At 47.0% G+C, this 25,666-nt stretch overlaps 1 protein-coding gene across 1 annotated transcript in view; it reads left to right on the top strand.

Moving 5' to 3' along the window:
- Positions 1 to 2,572: 2,572 nt before the first annotated feature.
- The window catches only part of GRTP1 (growth hormone regulated TBC protein 1), a 33,131-nt gene continuing 10,037 nt past the window's right edge, over positions 2,573 to 25,666 (top strand). The window contains exons 1-5 of the mRNA XM_008143913.3: positions 2,573 to 2,741; positions 3,158 to 3,309; positions 9,935 to 10,093; positions 16,069 to 16,193; positions 18,847 to 18,943. Coding sequence (XP_008142135.2) covers positions 2,695 to 2,741; positions 3,158 to 3,309; positions 9,935 to 10,093; positions 16,069 to 16,193; positions 18,847 to 18,943 — 580 coding nt within the window. The 5' untranslated portion in view covers positions 2,573 to 2,694. The remainder of the gene's footprint in view (positions 2,742 to 3,157; positions 3,310 to 9,934; positions 10,094 to 16,068; positions 16,194 to 18,846; positions 18,944 to 25,666) is intronic.

Raw genomic sequence — 25,666 nt, 5'->3', positions numbered from 1 at the left:
GGCCGCTCTTCAATGCGGCTGTGAAGAAGTGGGGAGGAGGGGAGTGAGGCTGGAACCCTGATACCCATCCGGAGAAGGGCAGAGTTACAGAAAAGAGGGGCCTTGAGGAAGTAAGAAGTGTCCGCCAGGACTGCCAGGCGGGATGGATGTAGCGGAGCTGAGCCCACAGGGCTGGACGCTGAATGGTTTGGGGGCATACGATGCTGAGTGCAAGAGAAGTGTCCAATATACTCACAGAAACCGCGACAGGATGTAGGAAATGGGGTTTGGGCCCCACAGGGAGGTCAGAGCGGAGAGGTGTTCGGTCATTCCCGTGGACCTGTAGCAGACTGACAAGGAAGGGAGCAGGGCAAACACTACAGGGTGGGGCACAGGGGGCGGTCAGGAACTGTGTGCCTGTTCTGTTTTGTACGACCCAGCAGAGGTAAAGTAGTGTGTGGGCCGAGGGGATCCCCCCAGGATTGTGTAAGAATAAGTCACCCTATCTGTGGACTTGAGCCTGCAGAAGAAAGGACCATTGTTGGAAATGTGCCAAGGAGGTCAGAGCGTGGATAAGAGGTCTTTGAAAGAAGCGACACTTTGTCATTCAAAAGCAAAATGCTGTGAACGGAGCTGAAAGCCTGCAGAATTTTCCCAGAACCAGCACACTAGGAAGGTTGGCAGAACTGGCATTTGGGGTTATGCTTACTCAAGCACTAACTTTCCTATAGTCTTGCAGGGTTTGGAGAGGCTTAACAACGGACAGACTGATGTCCCCAATTTAGAGGCATCTGTGTTCCACAAATTACTTCCCAGGCTCCTGTTCGGCCCTCAGACAGAACATCCCCGAACAACCAAAGTTAAGCTCCCAGCCCGGTTCACAGAAGCCCTGGCAGTGGAAAGCTCGGGATGTTATTTCTACCACACACAGCAGTGGCTTATGGGTACTTTTCTGGAGAAAGAGCATTTGGAGTCCTAGAAAGACTTTTCCTCAAAGGTGGGCTGGCCATGGTGGAGGGGGTTCCTGGGCACAGGAAGGTGGTCAGGGAACATTTGCAGAGAAGCTGTCTTCCTGATCTGCCTGATTGCTTACTGTTCTGAGGCCACTATTTTTTTAAAAAAAAAAAGCACCTTGGGGATGTGGAGGACTAAGGCTACAAAAGCACCTTAAATCTCAAAGCATTTTAAATTTCCTTTTATCTCACCACATTTCCGATGCAAAATTCAAAACACACGGTTCAGGCAAATTTTCGGTGGCCTCCCAGCTCGGGAAAGCAGTGCAGGCATAGTTTGCCTGCCATAATACTGCAACCTCAGTGCGACTGTGAGCCGGACCAACAGAGATGCAATTCAAAAGCAGGGCAGCCCTGGATCTCCAGGGAGGAGTGGCTGATACACTGTTTTTGTTTGGTGGTGCTTTCCTTCAGAAGTGAAAGGCAGATGAAGCTGCGTGATCAGATTGCTGTTCATTTTCGGAGAGTACTGGGTGTTGACTCATGCTCCCAAGATTCTGGACACAGCGTTAGGGAGGCGGCAGCTGTTAACTCCAAGTCACCCCAGATGGCAGTCCTACAGGGTGCGGCACATCCCTCCAACTGCTGGGTTGTAACAGCCAAGGCCAGTCAGTTCTGACTCCACAGCTCCTGGCTGTTGCCATTTTCCTAGGCCCGGCTCACTGCAGTTGGGGTTGGGTGGAGAAGGGAGGCAGGAAGGAACAGGGCAGGTTCTCAGGTCTGAACTGTACGTTGTGGAGATCAAATTAAAAAAAAGACACACACACAAAAAAAAGACTTGCTTTTTCTGCATAAAGCAAATAAAAAAGGTATCACAAGTCAGCACTCTGGCCTTTGGAACTGTTGGGCACTGAGGCTTGAAGGAATCTCGGAAGAATCCAACCTGGATGATCTTCTCCGGCCTTTACTCGAGGTCTAAGAGGCCTGCAGGCTGGGAGGACGACCCGGCTCGACCCCCTGGTTCTCCCATCCCTTAGCCGGAGGCTCGCGCCTGCCCCCCATCCCGCCCAGCGCCACCCCCCATCCCGCCCGCCAGGTTGCCCCTATCCCGCTCCTCGGGTCTCCTCATCCGGTTCCTGCTGTCCCCCCATCGCGCCCCTGCAACCCCCACCCCGTTCCCCGGTCTACCCCCACCGACCCCCGTTTCCACCCCATCCCCACCCTGCACCCGGTCCCCATTCCCTAGCTCCCAGCGCCTCCTCCCTTTAGGCAGGGAGGGAGTCGTGGGCAGGGCTACCCCCTCCCACGCTCCCGGCACCAGCGGCCTCGGACTACGACTGCGCCCTCCGCCCTCCGCTGGAGCCGCGGGAGCAGGTGCAACCCCAGCGCCCGCCCTCTCCCCCTCGCTCTGGGGCCCCACCCGCCCCTCCCCTCCATTTTCCCGGGCCCCCGCCTTATTCCCACGCCGCTCACCGTCCCTCTCCCCCGCCCCCCCGCACTCTCTCTTCCCTTCCCTCCCCCTCCCCCTCTTTGCAGCACCACCCTCCCCTCTCCTCTGCCCCTCCGCCTGGCCCCGCCCCCAGCACCGCCTCTCCCCTCCCCCACCCCTAGCACCGCCCCCTGCCTCCGGCCCCCCTGCACCGCCTCCCTGCGCCCGCGGCGGTGGAAGGACTCTGGCTGCCCCGAGTCCCGGGAGGCGGACTCGGCACCCCCACCCCGCCGAGGTCTGGGCGGCTCAGGGCAGCCACCCCGCCTCCTCTGCATGGAGCCCTCGGAGCGCGAGCAGGCAGCGCGGGAACGGGTCCCCAGGTGGGCGCTCAGGGCCGGGACGCCCCTCGCCCAGCCTGGGGGTGCGAGGGTGGTGTTGCGGGATTTGGAGATGCGGGAATGGGACGTCGCGGGATTTGGGGGTGCGGGGAGTGGGACGGGACGGCGGTGGGGGTGCTGGCCCTTGCGCGTCCCTCTGCAGGGGCGCATTCTTGCCGCTCTCTGCCCGAGACCCCCTTCTGCACCGGGGGTGGGTCCAGGGCGCGCCATCCCCCCGCCCCCCGCGGGTCGGTCACGGCTCCTGACGGCCCCTCCACGCGAGGAGGACCCGCGGGCGCGGGCGTGGAAGAGGACCCCGGGACAGGACCCGGGGCAGGGCCCGGCGCTCTGTGCCACCGGTCGCACGTGCGTGGGGAGCTTGATTCTGGGCTTACAGGGTGTTTCTTTTTGTGTTGCAGGATTGATCCGTATGGGTTTGAAAGGCCTGAAGATTTTGATTATGCAGCTTATGAAGAATTCTTTTCCACCTACCTGGTGATACTGACTAGAAGAGCAATAAAATGGTCTAAACTTCTAAAGGGAAGTAGTAGTGTCCAGAAAAGTATGAGAGGTGAGTTTGGATCTTGGTCCACACGCACTCAGCAAACAGGTCACTGGCTGATAAATGCTCGGGGGGGGGAGGGGGGGGGAAAGGGGTTCAGGATTCCTTAGACACCCCTAAGCCCAGGGAGGCTGCCTTGAGTCTGGCGTCTTTCCCAGGGATCCAGAGATTGGGAAGTGGCGAGGCAGGTGTGTGTCCTATGTAGGCTCCAAGTTGAGGCTCAAAGCTTTGAATTCAGCTAGAAGTTGCACTTTTAAGGTACAGGGGTGTTCTTTCTTTCCAGAAGAAAATTGGTCTTCTGCTCCTCAAAATGCGATTGGCCAGGGCTCTCTACTTGTCCCTGCTTGTGACCAGGCCCTCCCGGCGTCCCTTCCTGGACCCCTCCTCACCTGTTCTGCCCCAGCCCCTTCCCTTCCTCTCTCCAGGCCTCCTCTCTGTTCCTCCAGCACACCCCTGGCTAGCACCTGCCTCTCCTTGGGGTTCGTCCCCAGCCCCTCCCATCTTTTTCAGGTGCTGACTGGAATGCCACTTCCAGGAGGCCTTCCGGAGCTCCTGTCTGGAATGGCACTCCCGCATCACACCACGCATCCACACCCTTTTCACCCCTTTCCTGCTTATTTTCTCCTCGCTGTCTAATGCAGTGCAGATCTTATTTATCTTATCATTTGTTTCCCCTGCTGGACTCAAAGATCCCTCTCTGCTGGCAGGGATTGGTCAAGGGTAATTGCTTCAGTGTGTAAGTGAATGAATGAATGAAGTGTTTCGGTGGTAACTGCTGGGCAGGTGGAAGAGCGTTGGTAGGAGTGTGCCCCTTGGTAGGAGTTAAGGGAAGTCAGATAAATGGTGCAGAGAGGTGTGTAGGGGTTTCCTAAAATAGGACATTGATGACAGGGGTCAGAGGCTGAGGACAGGGGTCAGAGGCAAGGGACAGACTGGGTGACTAGAGTATCAGGGGTGTACTTAGAAAGGGCCAGAGATGGAGCCAGGGGACCCTGCATGTAGCCACACATCACCTGGACCTGGCAGACAGAAGCCAACTGTAAAAGGAATTATGAGCAAGGGGTTGGAGAGATCAATTTTTGCTTTTAAAGCAGTTAGTGCATAGGGCCTAAAGGGGTCCCAGCACACAGTAGGTGCCTGGAATATATTTGTGGAGTTGACAGAGGGCTGGGTGTAAGCAGGTGGGTCTGGGAACTTGTCCGGTAGGCAGGGGTCAGGGGCTGTCCCTAGACACTGGACAGCCCTCCCTCCTCCAGGCTATTACTGATGGGGGTGCTTAGTGAAAACTCAGGTAGCCCAGCCAATGTGGTGTGGCCTCATTGTTTTTGCATCATCCTGTGCTCTAAAAGGTTGCTGGTTTGATTTCTAGTCATACCTGAGTTTCGGGTTCAATCTCTGGTTGGGGCACATATGGAAGGCAACCGATTTCTGTTTCTCTCTCACATCCATGGCTCTCTCACTCTCTCCCTCCCTCCTCTCTCTAAGCATGTCCTCAGGTGAGGATTAAAAAAAAACAACAACAAAAAAAACAGCTGGAAGGGCCCTTAAAGTTGGTCCTTTGTTGCTTTACAGAAAGCTAGTAATATCCAATGTACCATGTACCATCCTACATGAAACATGTCCATCCCTGCATGGGCCCTGTGTGTTAATGTGTTTCCAGCAGCACATCTGCCTTTGATTTTTTTAAAAATCCTCACCCGAGGATATTTTTCCCATTGATTTTTAGAGAGAATGGAAGGGAGGATGAGGAGAGCGAGAGCGAGAAAGAGAGAGAGAGAGAGAGAGAGAGAGAGAGAGAGAGAGAGAGAGATCAATGTGAGAGGCACATCCATTGGTTGCCTCTCAAATGCGCCCTGACTAGGGAACAAACCTGCAACCCTCGTACATGCCCTTGACCCTTGACTGGGAATCAAACCCGCAACCCTTCGGTGAGAAGGCCGACGCTCTACCACTGAGCCACACTGGCCAGGGCTGCCTTTAATTTTTCCTTTCGACTTGTTTTTAAAAGTTGAATAGTCTTTTTTTTTTTTAAATATATTTTATTGATTCTTTACAGAGAGGAAGAGAGAGAGGGATAGAGAGTTAGAAACATCGATGAGAGAGAAACATCGATCAGCTGCCTCCTGCACACCCCCCACTGGGGATGTGCCCGCAACCAAGGTACATGCCCTTGACCGGAATCGAACCTGGGACCCTTGAGTCCGCAGGCCGACGCTCTATCCACTGAGCCAAACCGGCTTCGGCTGAATAGTCTTTTTGTTTTAAAAAATTACATACAGGTATTCAAAAATAAACAATTTATATGCATGGTAAAATGTCTTAGCCATACTAAAAGATGTAAAGTGATAACTAAGTTTCTCTCCTGCCCCAGGCTCCAGTCTCCTATAAAAGTGACTGATCACTGGTGACTGTCCTTTCGTCTCCCCCAGAAACAGGGTGTGCACATGAGCGTGTGCATGCACACATGTGTATAAATGCAGCAGCCACACCCATGGGGCTGCAGTTTGCTTTTATTGCAGAAGAAGGCCTCCTGTCCAACATGGTTAACTCTGGACTACTAAGCCAGAGGTCAGTTAAAGCAGAGAATCACAGCAAGCTGATGTTTGTCATTCGATTCTGTATTATCATCTCCTTTCCTTTGAATAGGGTGGGTCCACTAATTTAAATTTTGTAACACACTCTCAATTCATTGTCTCTACTTTCCAGTATTGGGTGTTTTGGTTGTTGTGGGTTTTTTTCCCCACGTAGAGCAGGAATTAAAGCGACCTGAATACAGACTCCTCCCAGATGTTGATTCTTTTCCCCATCCCGCAGTTACCGTAAACCTGATTCAAAGATTCTGTTTTGCTTTTGCTTTGGGTACCTGTCTCTTTCAACTCTTTCTAAAAATTTAGCTTGGTTTTTACTGAAATAATTCTTGCTTGCTTGCTCTAATATTTCTAAGATGTATGTAATGTCAGTTAAACTGTGTGATTATGGTGACAAGTATCTTTACAGAAAGCTAACAGGTTTGGATAACAGGTTTAGGAACAGCTATGTTTGATTCCTGATGAGCCTTCAGCCGAGGGGATGGGATTCAGTGTCAAGGTGAACTGGAGAGCCTCGTGGCCTGATGTCGTTTCAGGGAATGACACAGATTAGTTCAGCGAGAGCGCGAGGTGTGGCCCCACACGGGTCTGTGATCCAGGATGTTGCCACCGGAGCTTGGTGTAGTTTCCGGGTGTGACAAGGAAGCAGTGAGAGCATGGGCTGTCAGGCAGAAACACAGCTGGACAAGTTATTCCAGAATTGGGAATCCAGTTTTCTCCTGCCGTGCCTCCTAGGCTGACTGTCGTGTAGTCAGGTACGAGACACCTCGAGGAAGAGATGACATGGAAGGGATTTTGTCCTGCAGTGACCAAGGAACTCAGTCTGGGAGCCTCATCCTTGGATATCAGCTAGCACACCTTGAAATCTCCCTTTGATCCTGTTTTCCGCCGCCCCCCCCCCCCCCACCACCTTATCTTGCTTTTGTTGTTGTTGTTGTTCTATTTTGTTTTTTCTCTTTGGGGGAGGATTTTCATCTGTATTGCCTATCTTAAAGTCTCCAGTAACACAAGTATCTATAAATCTTGACATTCAGCCTGTGTTCAGGTAACTTAGGCTGCTTGATTATGCTACTTGTGGATATGATGAATATGTTTCTTTTTCTTTGTCTACAGCAACTATCCACTAGGGGCCCTTACGACAGCTTACTCTTCCTCCCACAACCTTGAGGACCAAGCTCAACAAGCTTAGCCCTGTCTCGACCCAGCTCCTATCCTTACTCCTGTTCATGTCCCATCTTGATGCGCAGGGACTCCACAAGCCGAAGAGCCTCCTGGCCGCTTGCTTCTTCTAGATCTCCTTCCCAGTGGCTTAGAAAATCGGCACCATATAACTTAGAAATAAATTACAAAAACACATTTTCAAAGACAGATACCCAAAACTGGAGATTTGCTTAACTTTGTTGGGGCAGACAGATGGAGGTGAATTCTCTGGGGTCCGGCGTCTTTTTAAAAAAAGTTTCCCTACTGTTTTTCCTTTGTATTTTATTCTTCTGCAAATGTCCGCGATGACCTGTGGGTGATGAGCCCTGCCCTTGGGAAAGTGTCAGTCTCTGAGGGCAAGTAAACTGTTTTCATTCTTTCCTGCAGAAACATTGTAAATTCAGATAGCGAACATCAAAAAGTAGCAAAGACATGTGTTCTCCAACTTGAGCTCTGACTATATTTCAGGTACTAGGCTGAGTGCTTTACTTATGTTTTATAGATGAGAAAGCTGAGACCTGCTCAAGGTTTGAGGCTGGGAAGTCACAGGAGAGCCAGTGTCTACCTCCATAGGGAGGGGTGTAGCCATTTTGTACTTTCCCTTTTTAAATTACTTTTCTTTTTTGCTATTTAAATCTTTATTGTTGAAAGTATTACATATGTCGTCTCCCCCCATTGACCCCTTCTTAAATGACTTTTTTTAAAATTTGTAGTGAAATTCACTCTTATGGGTGTATAGTTCTATGAATTTGGACAAACCCATAGAGTCACATAACCTCACCACAAGCAAGAGTCAGAGTGGTCCATCACCTTCAGAATTGTCTTCTGCTGCCTGTTTGTGGGCAGTCCCCGCCCCCACCTCAGGACAACCACTGATCTCTTCAGCCACCAGAAAATGTGCTCTAAGTGGGATCATACTCCTCGAAGCCTTTTGAGTCTAGCTTCTTTCAGTTAACATAATGTGTTTGAGATGCATCCATGATCTTGGGTGTATCAGTAGTTTATTTTTTATTGCTGAGGAATATTTCACCGTATGGTGTACTACAATTTATTTGTTTATCTGTTCATCAAAGGACATTTAGGATGTGTGAGGCCAACATTATAAATATTCACCTACAGTGTTTTGCGTGAAGTTAAGCTTTCATTTCTCTTGGGGGAAATACCTAGTCATATGGTAACTGTATGTTTAATTTGTAAAAAATGTCAAACTGTCTCTCCAAAGTGGCTGTACGATTTTGCTTTTCTACCATCAATGAATGAGATTTCCTGCTGTGTCACATTCGTGCCAGCACTTAATATTTTGATATTTTTTATTTTGGACATTCATTGTTGGAAAGACTATTCTATATCTGCATTGAAGTGCCTTTGCAACTTTGTCAAAAAGCAATTGATTTCTATTTATGTGGGCCTGTTTCTAATTTTGTTCTTTTCTTTTTTAAAACAATATGTTTTTATTGATTTCAGAGAGGAAGGGAGAGAGAGAGAGAGATAGAAACAGCAATGATGAGAGAGACTCACTGATTGGCTGCCTCCTGCACACCCCCCATTGGAGATCAAGCCTGCAACACAGGCCTGTGCCCTGACCAGGAATCGAACTGTGACCTCCTGGTTCATTGTTTGATGCTCAACCCCTGAGTCACATCGGCTGGGCATTGAATATTGATTATTGAGGTCACTCATGGTTTTTGGCTTATTTTCCTATATGTTTCTATGGTCATTAGAAAACTACGGATTACCTTTTCACATATTCATTTTCAATAAAAATATTCCTCCCAAATGCTGTAGTTCTCAACTTACAGAGATTAGCTGCAAAACAAGACAAGGGCATCTGCAGCGGCAGCCCGTCGCTCCCAGCCAGGTGCTGCACACAAGCTCACGGCTCGGGGACCTGCTGTCTCCTGTTTTCAGTTTGTCCTCTCACTGTTCTCTGCCCCCAGAGGACTTTCCAGAACACCCATGTGACCTCGGTCCCTACTCTTGCACCATCACCTCCAGGGAAGGACAGTGCATCTGAGCCTGGTGCACTAGGGCCTCAGGGTCTGTCCCTGCCCACAGCTGACCCTCCAGCCCTCGAGGCTCTGCTTGTAGCTCCCAGGACCAGCGGAGGGTCTCTTCCTGTTTCCTGCCCTGCACTTGGTGTGGCTTCTGTCCCTCCAGTTTTCCTGACATTTCCTCCCCTGTGCAGTGCCTGGGTCACAGTGACTATTTCTGGTCCAAGTTGCCCTGAGCATGGGATCGAGGCTGGGCCTGTGGCTAACCTGTCTATTTTTTTGTTTTTAATATATTTTATCGATTTTCTACAGAGAGGAAGGGAGAGGGACAGAAAGCCAGAAATATCGATGAGAGAGAAACATCGACCAGCTGCCTCCTGCACACCCGCCACCGTGGATGTGCCCGCAACCAATGTACATGCCCTTGACCGGAATCGAACCTGGGACCCTTCAGTCTGCAGACCGACGCTCTATCCACTGAGCCAAACCGGTTTTGGCACTAACCTGTCTTTACATCTGTGGAGTCTGGCACAGTTTGTGTGGCAAGAGGCGAGGGAGGACCAGTGGGTGGACTTTGAAGCCCCTGTCTGGACAGTAAAGAAGTATGGGGTTATTGCAGCCTCCTACTTGGTTGGGCTCAGTTTGGGAGACAGCAGGAACTTGTAATGAGTGTATGTACCAGTTTCAGGGGTGATGTATGGAGTTTTGCAACTTTTTAATGTTTGATTTAAGGAGAGAACTGGTGAGCTAAAGGCACTGAAATTAGTGCCATTTGCTCAAAGGGCCCTCTATGAGGTTCTGACCTTGGGACATGTCTGTCTGTCCTTCTAAAACTGTCCCTTCTCTCGGTTTCAGTGAAGCGCTACATCCGGAAAGGTGTTCCATTTGAGCACAGGGCCCGCGTCTGGATGGGGGTGAGTGGAGCCCAGGCCCAGATGGAGAGGAACCCTGGCTATTACCACCAGCTTCTCCAGGGAGAGAGGAACAACACCCTGGAGGAGGCCATCAGGACAGGTGAGCATGGCATCCCTCCCTGGGTGCATGGTGCCCAGGCAGGAGGAGGAGGAGCGGGAATCATCCCCAAATTGGGTTTGTACTCAGTCTTTGAAGTCATGAGGTTGACAAAGAAACAAACATGGTTAAAGATGCACCAACTGATTTCAATTTGAAATTTTATTTTTCTTAAAGGAAAATCAAAACTTAAGTGTTCATGAGGGGGAAACAATGTCTTTTTATATATGATTTCAGAGAGGAAGGGAGAGGGAGAGATAGAAAAACATCAATGATGAGAGAGAATCATTATTGATCGGCTGCCTCCTGCATGCCCCACACTGGGGATCGAGCCCGAAACCTGGGCATATGCCCTGACTGGGAATTGAACCGTGACCTCCTGGTTCATAGACTGACATTCAACCACTGAGCCACACTGGCCGGGTGAGAACAATGTTTTTAATTTATTCAGCAAATATTTGAGCGCCTAGCTAGCTAGTGAGGAAAATGACCATGGAAAGACCAGACTTCTTTCATGAAGAAGCCCTCCAGGAGAATGAGAAGGGCCCTGAGCAAGCAGTCATAATACAGTAGGTAACGCTGTAAGGGATTTGTGCCTGCGGAGCACATGGGACTTACAGGTACAGCTACTCATGTACCTTAAAGCCACACACCAGAGTTTTCTTTGTGTCAAACTCTTAAGAATTGTCTAGGGATGCTGGTATTTTGGGCTTCTGACCTCTTTTTCCTCCACTTTCCTCATAGTTACATAGGCTCTCTGGCTCTTAAAAGTTCAAAGTTCTCAAAAACAAAGTTTAACCTAAATTGAATAATTACATTTTAAGGAAATACATCTACCTTTCTGATTTTAACAGTTTTGGGGAAATAAATATGTAAACACAAATAGTTCATTTAAAAAATTCAATTACTTTCCATGCTGAGAGGTTGTCACACTGACTTGTGACAGTGAGAGAGTGGTGTGTCCCCAACATAAGGAATGGGGTCCTTCAGTCCTCAGGGTCTCATATGCCCAGGGTTAGAACCAGTGGGGAGAGCTGGGGGTGCTGAACCCTCTGGCTGTATCCTGATTGCACAGCAAACTGGGGTCAAAGGGCTCAGAACAGAAGCCGTTGCTGGCTTTGCAGGCACAGCCTGGGGTATCACTCAGCAGGGCCAGAAATGCTGAGTCAGGTTGGGAGGTGCAAGGCAGGCTGAGCATAGTAAACAAAATAGAATGTTGCTATTTGTTTGACAAATGAATTTAGAGGCTCTGTTTAGTGCCAGTATTTTTGGATAAATATTTTTTTATTGTGGTAAAATATACATAATATAAAATTTACCATTTTATCTTCCCAAACTGAAACTCTGTTCCCATTAAACACTAACTTCCTGTCCCCCAGTCCCTGGTACCCACCATTCTACTTTCTGTCTCTAGGAATTTGATGACTCTTAAGTGTAACCGGACAATCCATGGGTCTAGGCTGCCTGTCACTACTTGAGCCAGTTAAGCAGAGACAGGGTGGAGTCATATATGAGCATCGATTCCAAAAATGCCCACCGTATGGGAGAGCAGCAAAAATCTGCTCTGCACCCCACCATAAGCCAGCTGCTTATATTGAGTAGGACAAAGATTATATGGTGAGGTAAGAAAAAGTGTATGCCAAATGGGCAGTTTTCCTGTAATGAGGGCTGGAGATTTGCAAAGGCCTGCAGGTATGCAAAGGCTGGGGGTCTTCAAAGGGCTGGCGGCTCTGGTTTCTGCAACAAGGTTGTTAATCTTTCCATGATAATAGGCAGCTCCCAGATGGGGAGGATGGGCCACATTTCCAGGTGAGTTGCCCCACATGCAACTCCCAGTCAGGTTAGAATGTGCTTTCTTTTTTTTTTTTTCGTTTCTTTTTTTTCAATATTTCCATTGATTTTTTACAGAGAGGAAGGGAGATGGATAGAGAGTTAGAAACATCGATGAGAGAGACACACCAATCAGCTGCCTCCTGCACGCCCCGCACTGGGCATGTGCCTGCAACCAAGGTACATGCCCCTGACCGGAATTGAACCCGGGACCCTTCAGTCCGCAGGCCAACGCTCTATCCACTGAGCCAAACCAGTCAGGGCAGAATGTGCTTTCTTTAATCAGAACAAAACAATCACAGTTAACAGAGCATGGCTAATATTTCTTACAATTATAGCTGGTCCCCCCTATTCTATTTTTGCCCCTATCTTTAGTACCTCTTATAAGTGGAATCATACAGTATTTGTCTTTTTGTAACTGGTTTATTTCACTGAGCATAATGTCCTAAAGGTTCACCCATGTTATAGCATGTGTAGAATTTCCTTCCTTTTTAAGGTGAATAATTATTCATTGTATGTAGAGACACAGTTTTGTTTAAAATTCACCCATTTGATGGACACTAAGGTTGCTTCCACCTCTTGGCTATTGTGAATAATGTTGCTATGAACATGGGTGGACAAAAATCTCTTCGAAACCCTACTTTCAGTTATTTTGGGTATATTCCCAGAAGTAGAATTGCTGGATCACATGGTAATTCTGTGTCTATTTTTTTTAGGAATCTGCACAAATAATTTTATAGGATTAGTAGAATGGATGTTTCATCCCATGTAAGCATAGTCTGAATGCCCGTGTCCACATTCACTTCTACAGTTGAAGGTAGCATTTCCTGTAGAAAGATTTAAAAACATATGAAAAAATTTCTCATAACAAAAAATATTACCAAAAAAAATGAGCACAACTGGTCATTCTAGTCTGAATTAGTAAAAAATGAAAATAAGAGCACTCATTTTCTCCTGACCAGTTGCAGTTTTTGGAATGCTTAGAATTCCAGAAAAAAAAAATTTGTGGAAATTTAAAAAAAAATCTAAATGATTCAAGCCCACCCAGAGACACAAAAAACAAACAATCAAATGAATTAGGAATTTTAGTTAATGACAGTGTATCAATTACTTCATTAATTGTAACAAAAATGTATCATACTTACAAAAAATAAATTAAATTCATTCAAATAAAAGTTTTTTAAAAAATGTATCCATGGCTCGCCGAAACCGGTTTGGCTCAGTGGATAGAGCGTCGGCCTGTGGACTGAAAGGTCCCAGGTTCGATTCCGGTCAAGGGCATGTACCTTGGTTGCGGGCACATGCCCAGTTGAGGGTGTGCAGGAGGCAGCTGATCGATGTTTCTCTCTCATCGATGTTTCTAACTTTCTGTCCCTCTCTCTTCCTCTCTGTAAAAAATCAATAAAAATAAAAAATATATATATAAAAAATGTATCATACTTACAAAAAATAAATTAAATTCATTCAAATAAAAGTTTTTTTTTAAAATGTATCCATGGCTAATAAAACAGAGAAACGCTATATCTCCCACCTCTTGGCACCTCTTGGGGATGACACTCCTCAGTCCTGAATCATTGCAAAGCTCCTTCTCACTGTCCCTGTGATACTGTCCGTCCTTCAGGTTGTCAGAAGTGAAAGGCGTAGGCTGAGGCAAGGATGGAGAATGAGACAGACTTATGGGGGGCACTTAAAAAAGCAAAACAAATTTTTTATAGAAAACAATAAAAAATAATGTGCTTTGGGACACTGAGCTTGTTGTTCATCCCAGATCTAGTTTTTTTATAAGCAAAGACAAGGCCTGGGGGCCAGAGGATCACTGTTGCAGCATTTCACAGAGGTTTGTGGACATCATGCTAAAATAGAGGTTGGGGCCCTAGCCAGTTTGGCTCAATGGATAGAGCGTTGGCCTGCAGACCGAAGGGTCCTGGGTTCGATTCTGGTCCAGGGCACATGCCCAGGTTGTGAGCTCAGTCCCCAGTAGGGGGCATGTAGGAGGCAGCTGATCAAGGATTCTCTCTCATCATTGATGTTTCTATCTTTCTCTCCTTCTCCCTTCCTCGCTGAAATTAATAAAAATTAAAAATTATAAAAAATAAAATAAGTAGCCCGGCTGGCATGGCTCAGTGGTTGAGCGTCGACCTGTGAACCAGGAGATCACAGTTCAATTCCCTGTCAGGGCGCATGCCTGGGTTGTGGGCTCCATCCCCAGTGTGGGGTGTGCAGGAGGCAGCCGATCGATGATTCTCTATCATTGATGTTTCTATCTCTCTCTCTGTATCCCTTCATCTCTGAAATCAATGGACATATATTTTAAAAAATAAATAAAATAAAATAAGTAAAATAGAGGTTGGGTTTCTTGAGGTATAGAGGGGAGACACCGTGCATGCTTATCTTAGATCATGACAGAGGAAGCTAATGGTTATGTGGGTCCCATAGTGATATCTATGAGGGGGATCTGATTTGTTTTGGTTATCATACATAGCACAGTAGCAAACACACCACTAATCTAACTAAGTGGGGTCAGTAGAGTCAGAAAAGATGCAAAAGTTTAAGTTGATATCCTCTATGCCAGTGGTTCTCAACCTTCCTAATGCCGCGACCCTTTAATACGGTTCCTCATGTTGTGGTGACCCCCAACCATAAAATTATTTTTGTTGCTACTTCATAACTGTAATTTTGCTACTGTTATGAATCGTAATGTAAGTATCAGCAGTGGTTGTGACCCACAGGTTGAGAACCGCTAGCAGGGTTGCCTAAGACCATCGGAAAACACAGATATTTACATTACGATTCATAACAGTAACAAAATTACAGTTATGAAGTAGCAACGAAAATAATTTTATGGTTGGGGGTCACGACAACATGAGGAACTGTATTAAAGGGTCGCGGCATTAGGAAGGTTGAGAACCACTGCTCTATGCTCTTGCACCTGTCTACAGCATTAACTTATAAAACTCAGCTTTAAAAAGTCGGGCATCGGCCCTGGCCAGTGTGGCTCAGTTGGTTGGGCATCATCCGTGCACCGAAAGGTGGGGGCATGGAAGAGGCAGCTGATCGATGTTTGATTGATGTCTTGCTCTCACATTGATGTTTTTCTCTCTCTCTCTAAAACTCAATTTAAAAATCTTAAAAAAAAAAAAAAAAAGTCAGGCGTTGTCTTAGTGACCTCGTCCAGCACCTGTGCCCCTGCACTGGCCCTGGTGCCCTGGTGTGGCCTGGCGGGCCCGGTGGGAGGGCCGGGCTGAGGAAGTGGGTGTCTGATGAGCAGGAAGAGGCTGGCCAGGAAGCCTCCTGCAGACAAAGGTTGACAACCTGGGCATGTGCCCTTGACCAGCTGAGTTTATTTAGTTCTTTAAAAAAAAAAAAAAGTAAATAAATAAATTTGTATTGATTTCAGAGAAGAAGGGAGAGGGAGAGAGAGAGATAGAAACATCAATGATGAGAGAGAATCATCAAATGGCTGCCTACTACATGCCCCACACTGGGGATCGCAATCTGGGCATGTGCCCTGACCAGGAATTGAACCGTGACCTCCTGGTTCATAGGTCGACATTCAACCGCTGAGCCACACTGACCAGGCTGTATAGTTCTTAGTTTTCAGTTTTGTCTGTTTAGCTCTGAAAAGGAATCTTGGTGTGTTCTGCTGCTTTATGTTTTCAATCTTCAGAATTGGGAAAAATTTTCTAGAGTTTTGTGTAAGATATTCATCTGTCACGTGTTCTAGAGTCAAGCGTCCCCTTAGCTGAGAGGGGTCAGCGTGAGGACAGGTTTGCGGGGTGAAGAAAAGTGAGGAAAAGTCTGGGCCCCGCAGTGAAGCCCACTCTGCTGTCACTGATTTTGAGAGAATCGCTCTTGGGGCCCACTGTGCCCCCCCCCCAGATGTGGCTGGAGCGGGACGGGGGTCCTGGGAGTGCCCTCTTCTTCCATCCCGACTCCAGTCGCCCAGGACCTTGGCTGTGAAGGCTGCAGGTGCTCATTGCCCATACAGGGCAGCCAGGCCCTACCAGGGTGACTCAAATGCATAGCCAGGGATGACACCACTCCTTAAACCTGAGACGGAGCCCAGCACTTCACCAGGCGGGGTTTGGTGCCTCGCAGACCGTTCAGTCCCCACCTTCTGGATCATCGTGTCATTGATTTCTCCGCAGATATGAACAGGACCTTCCCGGACAACGTGAAGTTCCGCAGGAGCGCGGATCCCTGTTTGCAGAAGACCCTGTACAACGTGCTCTTGGCCTACGGGCACCACAACCAAGGTGTGGGGTACTGCCAGGTAAGCCCCAAGAAGCTGAAAAGGATCGGCACCCCACAGACTTACAGCAGCGATTCTCTCAGGTCTATGTGAAGTATTCTTTGTCAATCTAGTTCAAAACTCCCTAAGTCATAGCGCCTGCACAAGCTGTGACTTCAAACATTTCCCAGTTACAAAAGCAGTGAGACCCCTGTGTAATGATTTCTTTTGGTGTCAGACGGCCAGGAGAGGGGGTGAAGGTGGGAAGTTGGGAAGCAGCTAGGAAGTAACTAAAGTGAACACAGGGCTGTATTTTCTAGAGCTGAAGGGGACAAACAGCACCTTATTGCCTCAGAGTGCATTGTGTGTGTGTGTGTGTGTGTGTGTGTGTGTGTGTGTGTGTGTGTTGGAGGGTGGGGGTGAGGGGTGTTCCTTTGACATTATTTTTGGAGGTCAGTCTTCCCTGCAATTAAAGGTAATGGTAATGCCTCATCGCCTGCCACTTTGCTGTCTTGTTTTGGATTCGCTGCATGAAGCACACGTGAGGTGGGAAAGAAACTTCTTGTTTCTCCCTGAACAGTGCCGGCTGGAGTGCATCAGAGGGACACTCTTATTCACAGCAGGGAAAGCAAGAAGCCCTGCGTGAGGAGCAGCTGCAGCGGTGCCTTCTGTCTCTGAGCTTGCTGAAGGCCTGTGAGGCCTGAGCCGCCATTGGCAGGAGCTGCCCACTTCCTGTTACCGGGAATGCTGCTTGTTGCCATGGCTACAAGCAGGAGCCCAGGGCTGTCACAGGAAGAGTGTGGCTCTCCCTGCCTCTAAGGTTGCATGCTTCTCATGCTCCTGGAGCCTGAGGCTCGTCTGTAGGCTTCTTGAGAGGAAGTGAGTAAGCCCATCTTTTTTTTAAATATATATATTTTTTTATTTCAGAGAGGAAGGGAAAAGGAGAGAGAGATAGAAACATCAATGATGAGAGAGAATCATTGATCGGCTGCCTCCTGCACGGCCCACACCGGGGATGGAGCCCGAAACCCAGGCATGTGCCCCGACCGGGAATCGTGACCTCCTGTTTCATAGGTCGACACTCAACCACTGAGCCACGCCGGCCAGGCCAAGCCCATCTTGATGGGAAGTATACATCTAACACTCACGGTCCAGGGCTCCAGAGCGTGTCACACAGGCCATTTGGGTCCTTCCTAAGGTTTGAACAAATGATTGTGCAGCGGGGGGTTGCTTTGCAATTTGCATTCCTGCATGGTCAGCATGTGGCGTGGCTCTGGGCTCAGAGGGGAAATGGGAGAAGGAGTGAGGCAGATCCTTTTCAAAAGAGGCATCATAGTTACTACTCATATTCACCTGAATAATTCATCATTGTGTGTTCCTATTGCCCTGTTGCCTGGAGGCAGTGCCCTCAAGTAAATGGAGCTGGGATGGGCCCATGCTTACAGACAGAATTCCTGCCATTCTCAGCGTTTATTACTATCATTAACTTGTTCTGAAACAAGGACTCCACCTGCCTTTTGGAGAAGGGGAAGCAGGAGGCTGAGAAATTGTCCTGAGAGTATTCTAGGTACAGTTCTTGTGGATTTTTTAAATGGCTTTAAAACATAAACCACACAATTTTAAGTATTAGCATGACGTCAAAACTCTATTGGCTTTTCGAATGTATGTTGGCTTTTGGAATATATTTGTACACACACACATAGATACGCACACACCTACACACAAGCACACACCTACACACAGATACGCACATACATGTTGTATTCGCTTCCTGGGGCTGCCATGACAACGCACTGTCAGCTGAGAGGTGTGAACAACAGGAATCGTCTCTCGGTTCTGGAGTTGGAAGTCTGGGATGGAGGTGTGTGACGGCTGGTTCCTTCTCAGGCTGTGAGGGCGCCTCTGTCCAGGCGTCCCCCAGCTGCTGGCCTCAGGCAGTCCTTGGCTCTTAAGCACCTCACCCAATCTCTGCCTTCTTGCTCACGTGGTGTTCTCCTGGCCTGGTGTCTCCGTGTCCATATTTATCTTGTTGGTTGACAAAAGTTGGACTTTTCCCTTATTATTAGAGAAATACATACTTATTTAAGAAAATACAGGCAAGCCAAAGAGGGAATAGAAATTCTGAAACCGTGTCACCCAGAGATGACACTAACTCACTGTTGTTAAGCGCCCACCACCCTTGGTCTTCCCCCATCTAGCTGCTGCTCAGTAAGAGAGTCACATACTTCAAGTGTGTCAGCAACAGCTGCCCTTCGGCCATGAATTTCCCCAAACAGCCTCGATCACAAGAATCTCTTTCAACATTCCTGTGTGTCAGACCATGTTCCTTATGGACTTTATGAAATATGGCTATCGGTGTAGTGTTCCCTCTGATATAGCGTTTCATGCTATTAGATTAATTTTTTAAGGAATCAATTGTAAGTTGCCTTCATAAGGTTGAAGAATGTTCTATTTCAGTTTTCTAAGGCAGTATTCAGAAGAGTTTCTTTTAATCATTTTCTTGTAGACTAAATGCACTAGATATCAGATCCTTAGTATCTCCAAAGTTGCACTAAAAGGTCATTCTAGAATTATTCAAGTTTTAGGGAAAAGCAAGGGAAATGGGAAGTTAGTAGTTAGCAGCCCAATGATTACAGAATCTTCTGGTGTTTTAAAGCTCAACGTGGATTCCTGTGTCTCACTTTTCTAATTCCAGGGAATGAATTTTATAGCGGGATATCTGATTCTTATCACAAAGAACGAAGAAGAATCCTTTTGGCTATTAGATGCTCTTGTTGGAAGAATACTACCTGGTATGTTGAAAATCCATACTGCATGCCTTTCACTGTCTTATTTCTGGTGTTATCAGAATGATTCAGCTGACAAGTCACAATTTCATGAAAATATAACAGTTGTTTGGGGGTTGAGGTTTAAAATATTTTTGCAGTGAAGTTAAAGAGAAGAAATATATTTCAGACGATTGGCTCCAGCTAGAGCAGCTGGTCATTTCTGCATCTCAGAGCTTGAATTTGGCTGAGACCGTGTGCTTGGCTCATCTGTTCCTTAGTCTGTACCGTTTGTGTTGAGACTCGTTTGGCCTTGATATGTCTTATTGATCACCAAGTCTGCGAGAAGCTCACTTGGTTACGTGCATATATTTGTTACTGAGTTTGTGAATGGATGTAAGAGTGAAATAATTGTCAGCTGTTATTATTACTGTTATTAAGGTGAGAATCATTCTTGTCATACCTTTCCACCTTTCTATTTTTTAATAAATATTGTTTTAATCACTAAATAATTTATTTGTTAATAATCACCCTCTGATTTTGGTAATGCCCCGTGTTGACTATGAGTTGCAGAGTAGGATCACTTTGGAAAGAGACATGGCCAGAGCCATCCAGGTGGGATAGGACTCGATGGTGGCAATTGGTCACAGTGAGCCTCACGTTTGTCCTGAAAGACTAGCATAGTTGCGAAGTGCTCATGACTGGAAGGTTACAGGTTTCCCACAGTAGTGAGCCCTGGGTTGGTCTTGTTTTCTCTCTGCCTCGGAGTTCCCTTCCTGCTCCTCCCTTCCCTCATGCATGCCTCCCTGAGTCAGGCTAGACCCACCCAGGACAGCGTCCAGGGACTTCTCTGGAGAGTTGGCTCCCATGTCTCCATGTTGAAGACAATGAGCGTGGTGTGAAGACATTGAGCACATTTCAGGTTCCATGCTAAACTGTGCCTGCATTCTCATTTAATCCTCAGAGCAACTACACCACATAGACCCAATTATTAAACCCATTTTAAAGAGGAGGACAGTTAAGGCCTAGATCCCACAGCTGTCTGCAGCAGAGCCTGGGTTCAAATCCACGGCTATGTGACCCTAAGACCTTGCATGTACCTCATGGCAGAGTGAACCTGGATGGCACCGTTAAAGAAAGGGAAGATCTGGAAAGATAGAGGGAAATGGGGCCCTCCTCATGCCCTGGAGCTGCCATTAACAAGGGCTCAGGAGTGGGCATGCAGAGGCCAGGCTGGCTGAAGCTGCCCACGGGGAGAGGAAAGGTGCAGAGGTCCTGAGCGTGAGAAAAGAGCCGGAAGGGGAGAGCACTCTGGTAGTCCCAGCTTCAGCGTGAAGGCCTGAACTGCAGTGGTGGGGAAATGACGAGGAAGAGGGAGTCAAGACTTTCCAAATTAAATATTGACAGAGCTTTGTAACATATTCACCGTTTGCTTCTGTTATGTCCTAAGACTGAATTACAATGAATATTTATATCCACGATCAACTCAGTTCTGGGGGTGTGGGAAACATCAGTGAACAAACCAGAAAAGGCCCTGCCCGGTGGAATTCCCATTGTAGTAAGAGGTCAAACAATGAGCAACAGCAACCACAATTCAACCCATAATAAATAGGTAAAATATGTAGTGTTGATATTCATACACGCAGACCTAGGGAGGAGCCCCAAGACTGAACATTTACCTCAGTAAGTGGAGGGCAGGGAAAGACCAAAGAAAGAGGCTTGCAATTGATAGAGTTTATTAAATGTAAGGGAAACTCAAACTTACATTTGAGGCATGTCTTCTGCAGCTGCAAGACAAAATGGACCCTGTGCCACTTGGCAGGTGCCAAAGAATTATACAGGGTAAAAAGGGGAATAGTAATGGGTACGTCAGTGCGACCAGGTACAGGAAATTAATTTACATGCTTGACCAAGGTCAGGACAATAACCTGTTCCAGGGACTAGCACGTAGCAGGAGGCAAGGGAGGGGTACTGATTTATATCAGAATGAACATCAGTTATGATCAGAGAGCCTCTAAAGGGAGTTTGCATAAAGCAACCTCCATTCTAGCCTGGGTCCAGCTCAAGGGACAGAGAGCAGTCATTTCATGGAACAGTTTCTCCTCTATAGTTAATAAGCAAAATTTAACTGAGTGCATTTGATGATCTCATTGGCTTTATTAAACGATTCATGAATCAGGCAGCAACTCATCTAATAAGTAGAGATGCTACGAGGGGTTATACAAGATAGAAGGCTTTTATAGAAAGGAGGGCAGGACAAAGAAGTCAGCAAAAGAAAAGTGAAAGTTCATTAAAGGAAAGTAAGAGTTCAGGTAATGATGGCTTCTCATTGGCTAAGCTGTGATGTTTCCATTGGCTGGGCTTGTTGCTGGGCAGGGGGCGAATCTGCTGGAGTATTAAAGTAGTCAAGTGCTGTGGTCTGTAATTGACTTTCTTCCTGTTGAGGTCTGCAGTTCAGGTCTTCCTTTTGGGGTAGTTGACCTCAAGTGGTAAGGTGTGATAGCTCCCTCAGTAGGCCTTCCCAACTCCAATTATAGTTGAGGTTTCCTTTAATTTTTTGCAACAGATTACTAGCAGGTAATAAATGTTGACTTAGAAAAACATAAGAGCAAGACTCCAAATTGCTCCTAAAGTGGCAGTGTCATTACAGAGACTTATTTTTAAATCCATGAAATGTCATTTCCTATCGTTATTAGGTTCAGTCAGACTAAACTGCAGTGCCATCAAAAACAAAAGAAAATATAAAAATAAAAACATTAGGACTGTGAGAGAAAAAAGGGATTATTCTTGCCATTCCAGAGCTCTCCAAATGGCAAAGAGGTAGCTGCATGTCATGTTATCTGAATTCTCATTGCACAAACTAGGTCATTTTAGTGCCACAGTTATCCTGCTTTCACTTGTTTCTTTCTTTTTTTTTTTAAATATATGTATATATATATATTTTTTTGATTTTTTACAGAGAGGAAGAGAGAGGGATAGAGAGTTAGAAACATCGATGAGAGAGAAACATCTATCAGCTGCCTCTTGCACACCCGCGACTGGGGATGTGCCCGCAACCAAGGTACATGCCCTTGACCGGAATCAAACCTGGGACCTTTCAGTCCGCAGGCCAACGCTCTATCCACTGAGCCAAACCGGTTCCGGCTACTTGTTTCTTTTTTAATTACAGAAAAAAAAAAGCAGATATATTCTCATTTAAAAAGTTCAAAAATATAGTAGTGATTATTATAAGATAAAATGTCACAGTCTTCCTTCACTAACACCCATTTCTCTCCTATGCAGAGATAATTATTATCATGTTGTCATCAATTTGGTATATGTATTTCCAGAGTTTTTTCTATGTATTTATATATAATGAAAGAGTGAAATTTCACAAATGAAAGAGTGAAAATTAAAAACAAAACAAAGAACCAATAGAAAAGATGAACTGAGACAAAAGCTGGTTCTTTAGGAAAACTGATAAAATAGATAAACCTTTGGCAAGATTGGTAAAGAAAATAATGGATAAGGTATTTAGAAATGAAAAATCTGCTGTGATTTGAAAAATCTATTGGTTTTACTACAAATAAAATGAAGACACAGATACTTTTGAGAAAAAGACAGTTTAACAAAGTTGAATTGAGAGAAAATAGAGCATCTGAATGGGCATATGAACAGACATACAAAAATCTCTTCACATACATAAAATCTCATCAAACTGAAGGAACAGATAATTCTTATATGTTTTCTAAATCCTGTAGAAAATAGAAAATGATAAATACTCATTTATTTATGCTATGAAGCTGGTACAACCTTGTTGTCATGCAGGTGAATCTCACCGATGAGCAGTTATACAAATCCTAATTTAAATAATAATAAATTAGCAACTTGAATCCAGGGATGGTGATAGAGTATTATTTTTTATCTAAAGAGAGTTTATCCCAGGAATTCAAGGATGGCTTAATTATATGGAAGACTCAAGAGCAAAGCCAAGCTAATAAAGGCTTGAAAGAAGAATACGGGTCAGACCTCAGAGGGAAAGTAGGGGAGGGTGGGGACAAGGGAGATAGATCAACCAAAGGACTTGTGTGCTTGCATATGAGCCTAACCAGTGATCACGGACAACGGGGGGGGGGGGGGGGGGGGGGGTTGCGGGTGGGGGGGATTGGGAAGGGAACGGGGGGAGGGGGTTGATGACAAATATGTGATACCTTAATCAATAAAGTTATTAAAAAAAAAAAGAAGAATACGGGGGGCGGAGGGAGGGAAGGGGGAAGAAGAATACTGGAGATTTATTATAATGCTACTAGAGGCCCAATGCACGAAATTCATGCACGGGATGAGGGGTGGTGGTGTCCCTCAGCCCAGCCTTCACTCTCTCCAATCTGGGATCCCTCTCACAATCCAGGACTGCTGGCTCCCAACGGCTCGCCTGCCTGCCTGCCTGATTGCCCCGAACCGCTTCTGCCTGCCAGCCTGATCACCCTCTAACCACTCCCCTGCCAGCCTGATCGACACCTAACTGCTCCCTGCTGGCCCGATTGCCCCTAACTGCCCTCCCCTGCTGACCTGGTCACCCCTAACTGTACTCCCCTGCAGGCCTGGTCATCCCCAACTGCCCTCCCCTGCTGACCCGATCACCCCTAACTGCCCTCCCTTGCCAGCTTGGTCACCCTTAACTTCCCTCCTCTGCCGGCCTGGTTGGCCCCTAACTGTCCCCCCCTGCAGGCCTGGTCACCCCCAACTGCCCTTCCCTGCTGGCCTGGTCACCCCTAACTGCCCTTGCCAGCTTGGTCACCCTTAACTGCCCTCCTCTGCCAGCCTGGTCGCCCCCAACTGCCCTCCCCTGCTGGCCCGATAACTCCTAACCTCCCTCCCTTGCCAGCTTGGTCACCCCTAACTGTCTTCCCCTGCAGGCCTGGTCACCCCTAACTGCCCTCCCCTTTTGGCCTGGTTGCCCCCAACTGCCCTCCCCTGCTGGCCATCTTGTGGCAGCCATCTTGTGTCCACATTGAGGTGGTCATCTTTGACCACATGGGGGCAGCCATCTTGTGTGTTGGAGTGATGGTCAATTTGCATATTAGGCTTTTATTATATAGGATAATAATTAAATTGTGTGATATAAGCGTATTGATATATATATAGAAAAGAGGCCAGAAGTCAACTGGTCTACTGATCTATTAATCTATTAGAATCTATGTGAGATGTATCAAGTGATGGGGAAAAGAAAGACTATTTGAAATATCATTTGGTGACAGTTGACTATCTATATGGAAGAAGACAAAGTTAGATCCTTATTTCTATTCCAGATGGATTCAGACTTGTGTGAAAAAGCAGATAGGCACTTTACAAAATAGGAAACCTGAATGGCCAACAAAGTTACGAAGAGATGACCAAGTTCTCCTGTGAGCAAGGAAATGCAGATTTAAACAGCACTGAAGTAGGATGTCAAAGCCAGCATAGCCACCTGATGGCCACCACCTCTAGGCAAGTGACATCCCAATTTCAGAGCAGTTGAAATGGGGTAAAAGTCAGTGTTAGAGCCAAAGACAACATTGTGTTATGGACTTCTCACAGAGGACTCAGAGGCAGAGTACAAAGTCACAGAACTCATGGTCTTGTGCACGCCTTGCTGGCCTCCTGCCCTGTTGCCGGAGCCTTCCTCAGGCACTACCACCTCTAGGGGTTGTACAAAAGTTAAGTCACTCATATCAGGTTTACTTAAAGGATTTCCCTTTTACACTTAAATGCCTCTTATGGTCCCAAAGCAACAAAGCACTAGCAAACAATGCATGCTAAACTTGGCCTCCATACATCCACACCCAGAATGCAGTCTCACGCAGACCTCCTGGGACGTCAGGCGGCCTCATCGGGAACCCATGGTGGCTCTTCTGATTAGGCACCACTCACACCAAGGCATCCAGTGAAGGGATGCAAAAGAAAAAGCAGATTCACTTTGTGGATAGAAGAGGATTCCTGAGCCTTGCAGAGAAGTGAGGCCAGGACCAGGCTCTGAGCCCCTAGTGCTAATGGCGCCCATCCTACTTCAAGAAGTAAAGGGGGTAATTGCATCCAGTAATGAATCAGTGCAATAATGAACTAATAATATATTAGCATCCTGAAGAGCTGGTCAAACCTGTTTTCCTTTGAAACACTGGGAAACAGGCTGTTAATTGCTCCTCACAGAATAACCCAGCTCAAGCTAGAAGGTGTGGCCGAGATGAGGACTGATAAGGCACATTCTGGGGGGGTGAGGCCCACAGCCCCTGAGGAGCAAAGGTGGAGCAGCTGAGGGACACTGGACTCTTTTCATCTCAGCTACACTTGAGGATGTGTTTCATGTGTTCTCTTTATTAACTTACCCATAGGGTCTCCTCCCTAGTATTCCATAGCCTGTGCTCTACCCCTGTGGGACCGGTGTTTGCTTTTTCACAGGCAGACATTCATTCCTGGGCTGAAGAGCATCCATTTGGAAATTAAACTTCACGGGATTGAAGCCCAACTCTACCACTTTCTTGCCCCCCCTCCCTTTTTTTTTTTTTTTTTTATAAAGGTATTTTTATTGATTTCAGAGAGGAAGGGAGAGGGAGAGGGAGATAGAAACCTCAATGATGAGAGGGAATCATTGATCAGCTGCCTCCCACAACCTGGGCATTTACCCTTGACTGGAATCAAACCCAGGACCCTTTAGTCCACGGGCCAATGCTCTATCCACTGAACCAAACCAGCTAGGGCCCAGCTCTACCACTTTCTACTCATGTAGCAATAACC

Source organism: Eptesicus fuscus, chromosome 8, assembly GCF_027574615.1.
Source record: "Eptesicus fuscus isolate TK198812 chromosome 8, DD_ASM_mEF_20220401, whole genome shotgun sequence".
Lineage (NCBI taxonomy): Eukaryota > Metazoa > Chordata > Mammalia > Chiroptera > Vespertilionidae > Eptesicus > Eptesicus fuscus.
Note: the sequence above shows the minus strand (reverse complement) of the source record. Positions and strands in the feature narration are given on the sequence as shown.